The following is a 3,820-nucleotide window of genomic DNA, read 5'->3' as shown; positions in this document are numbered from 1 at the left end:
TAGGATGCCTCGGGGGTGAGTAAAACACAGCCTAATTTTTATTTTTGGGTGAACTAACCCTTTAAAGGGTATTTTTTTTAAAACTAGAGGGCTTAGAGGGCTAAAATATAAGAGAAGAAAGAAAACATAACATAAGACCATACGTGTTATGCTTCCTGAGTCAGGAGACGAATCCCAGTGTATGGGAACTTATCACAATCCAATTAACAGACACGTTACAGAATTAGAGCCCCCTAATGAGAGCTCAGATTACACTCAATTTAAGCGATCAATTTACAAACCGGACAAGCGCAAGAGATTTCATGAGGGGAAAAAAATCATTAAACCTTTCAGTGAAAACACACATTACTCTTAGAACGGTCACAGGAAGTCATAACATTCTGAGTTAATATTTATTACCAAATAATCATTATTGCATTCATGCAATATAAGGTCTCATTTCACTTTTAGTGCCACTTTCTTTCCTGTAAGCCATCATTCCAATATGTATTTTAAAGGGAAAGCCTGTTTTAAAGATACAATGCCAGACATGACCTAAGGATAAAAGTTGGCCTCCCAACATGAGTGATATACACAACAGCTGGTGAACAGGTGTTTCACATGATAGCCGTTATAATAAATCATATTTTAACGCCCTATTGACCAATCACACAAAGAGAATTCTCTGTGGCACTCTAAATCAGAAACATAACAGAAATGTCTGCTAAAATCTGACAGACAACGTTTTAGCAACAGATAAGAATACAGAGAATCTTCCAGATGAAAACTCTTATAGCAAATTTGATGTGCGCAGGTTGTGAACTACTGTATGATGGAAGGAGGTATCTGGTTGGATCAGAGTATGTCTTTACGGTGTTTCTGTTTTTCTTGGAAGTGGATTGGAGGGTATTTGGCAGGTAAGTGAATGGCAGCTGTTTTCTCTCACCTTGTCATATTTGGCAAGTATCTCAGCTCGCTCCTGTTCCAACTGCACTGTAGCATCCTGCTCTAAATCAGACGCTGGAAAGAGAAACAGAGAGAGACCAATTAGCTGTGATTTTAACTGTCCACTATGTGAATCATCTTTAATAAGCCTGGTTTACATACATTTAGAGTAAATACCTCTTTGCACTTTGAGACACACACACACACACACACACACACATTCTCTCTTTTCAATCAGCTAGAGTATAGCAACAAGTGGCTGTTCAAATAGGTCTGAGCCAGTATGTGGCTCTCAAGGGCAAACTGCGTCATTCACATCCAAAGCAAACAACTCGGGTCTGCTTTTATAGGAAGGTTCCGGATTCAGTACAAACTCTATGGACAGCATGTCTGCATTATGCACAGAAAATATTGTAGGCATGTCCCTCAGTTTGTAAAAAAAACCAAAAGCTAAATCAGAGGCTTAGTTTATACAAATTTAATTCAATCTGTCCGTCAACCTAACAGAAAAGAAAAGTACCTCTTCAAAAAATATTGTGCTCTTTAAATTGAGAGACCAGATCACAAGTCTTTTCAGTTTGTGCGAGTATTAAAATAATAAAAGCTAATAAAAAGAAAAAGTCAAGAATTCAAAACCCAGTATTTGGTAAGACTAAAAGAGCTTTTGCCACAGACGATATATATATACATATATGGCTGGGCGATATGGCCAAAAAAATTATCACAATACATTTTTTCATATCAGTCAATATCGATAATTATCACGATAAATGTTTATTATCTTAAAAATAAATCTTTATTTATTTCAAGTTTAAAGCCAGATTTTTGCTCCAAAGTGAAAGTTGTAGAAACCAGACCATTAATTTTCCTTAACAAAATAAATATCAAAATAGAAAAAATTTATTTCTTAGTTTCTGCATGTTCTAATGAGTGATATTGTTTCAAATCAAGAAACAGGTTTGGGTTGCCTGATAATATTAATAATAATATCACTTTTTTGTCTCTTAGAAATGCACATTTGATAGTAGCTTGAGTTAGGATGCAGAGGTACATTTTTGTTCATTATCAAAATTAGTAACATCTGTAAAAATTGCAGCAACCTCAGTTTTATATGTTTAAATTTATTCTGAACTTTTTTTTTAATTAAGCATTGGTCTTCCATAGTAGCATACATTTAAATTATGGTAAACACAGTTAAATGAAAACCACACATATAGCACCTCAGTACCATGGTAAAAATATAACTATATGGTTTTTAGGTTGCCTGTATGAAAAACAGTAGTCTAAAAACATTCAGTATAAATGCACACATGCTATAGCTTAATCACAAATACATACTATAATTATATACCATTACTCCTGTAATAAAATTCAATGTGAATATCCCACATTTCTGCCACAATACCATAGTGCAGTGAGTGTTACTACAGTAAATCCATGGTAAATGATGGCGATGTGTAGATTGAAAAGCCTTCTGACTGTCTCGTTCGTTGCACACAGTGTTCCTCCTGTTTGGCTTTAAACTAGTTTAAATCACAGAGTCATTAGTGTTCATCGCCGAGTTCAAGCGCTTCACACTGGATATTACAGCGCTGTTTAGAGCTCGCGTGACCGAGTAAACACATCTGCTCTAGTGAGCTCACGCCGCGCAGCTGGTTTGAACTTTGATCCGAGCGGATAAACGGTCCGTGTGGCGCGAATCGCGATTCAAATGAGGCGCGCTGTTTCGTTCCGCTTATGGTGCATAAACATTATATCGAACATTTATCGAACTCTTCATATCGTTTTATCTAGGAAAATTATATCGCGATAATTATCGTTATCAAATTATCGCCCAGCCCTATATATATATATATATATATATATATATAAGCAGCCAAGTCCATCAGAAAACGTGAATGGATAATCATTATTTGTAGTGCAGCCTCTGTGCAAAAATGAGTTTACAGTGATGCACATGAAGAGTTTCAAGCATAGCCACAAGACATTTATGTCAATGCCTTGTGGCTGCCAGTATGATGATGCCAGTATGATAAACTGGCCTGTGAAAACATCCAGTCTTTCAACTCCTGTCATGATCATGTAAACCCCATAAACCTGGTAACTTTTTTAGATACTAAAAGGGGATGTATTGTAATTATACTGTTAATAAGCAGAAGTACCAGTAATATATCCACTGTTCAGAACAGTAGTCTCATTTACTCACCCTTGTGTTGTTCCAAACCTTTATCTATCTATCTATCTATCTATCTATCTATCTATCATTCATTCATCTAACTTGGTCAACAACTTACTTGGTCCTTCAAGTAATATTCTTAATTTGTGATTTTCATGGAGTGACTGGAACTCAGGAATGTTCTGCTGTATTTGACTGTACAGTGAGTCTCTTAAGGACGTGTATTTGTCACAGTGGAGGAGGAAGTGTTCCTCCGTCTCAACTGATCCTGATCTACATTCATTACAGATGCGCTCTTCTTTAGGTAACAGTCATGTTGTCCTCTTTCTATGGCCAGCTGGTGGTCACTCAGTCTGTACTTGGTCAGTAAATGTCTGTGTGTTTTAGTGCTTTAAAATGAAGAGAATCTTCCGAACTAGAGTTTAAGTGGATCCGGAACTTTAAAACTCTTTTTTTTTAATGATTAGATTTAGGGGGAGACGGCCTAACTCGGCTCTGCAGGCGTTATTAGGTGTGTTTCTGTGCACATGAAGGATGCTTCTGCAGAACTCTACATGCAGAGCTTCTAAAGGGTGTTTGCGCCAATCTTTATGGCTGTAGTTACTCGCTGGGCCCCAGATCTCGCTTCCATACAGGGCAATAGGCAGTATGACAGTATCGAAAATCTTTGTCCAAATTCTGATGGGAATCCGTGTATCATTCGATCATTCGTTTCTTGAT

General features: G+C 36.8%; 1 protein-coding gene across 2 annotated transcripts in view; it reads right to left on the bottom strand.

Moving 5' to 3' along the window:
- LOC107669711 (USP6 N-terminal-like protein) overlaps positions 1-3,820 on the bottom strand; it is a 67,597-nt gene that overhangs the window by 26,526 nt on the left and 37,251 nt on the right. For both annotated transcript variants that reach the window (XM_016462079.1, XM_016462078.1), the window contains one exon: positions 926-999. In XM_016462079.1, coding sequence (XP_016317565.1) covers positions 926-999 — 74 coding nt within the window. The remainder of the gene's footprint in view (positions 1-925; positions 1,000-3,820) is intronic.

This window comes from Sinocyclocheilus anshuiensis, unplaced genomic scaffold (assembly GCF_001515605.1).
Source record: "Sinocyclocheilus anshuiensis isolate Anshui unplaced genomic scaffold, SAMN03320099.WGS_v1.1 scaffold548, whole genome shotgun sequence".
Classification (NCBI taxonomy): domain Eukaryota; kingdom Metazoa; phylum Chordata; class Actinopteri; order Cypriniformes; family Cyprinidae; genus Sinocyclocheilus; species Sinocyclocheilus anshuiensis.
Note: the sequence above shows the minus strand (reverse complement) of the source record. Positions and strands in the feature narration are given on the sequence as shown.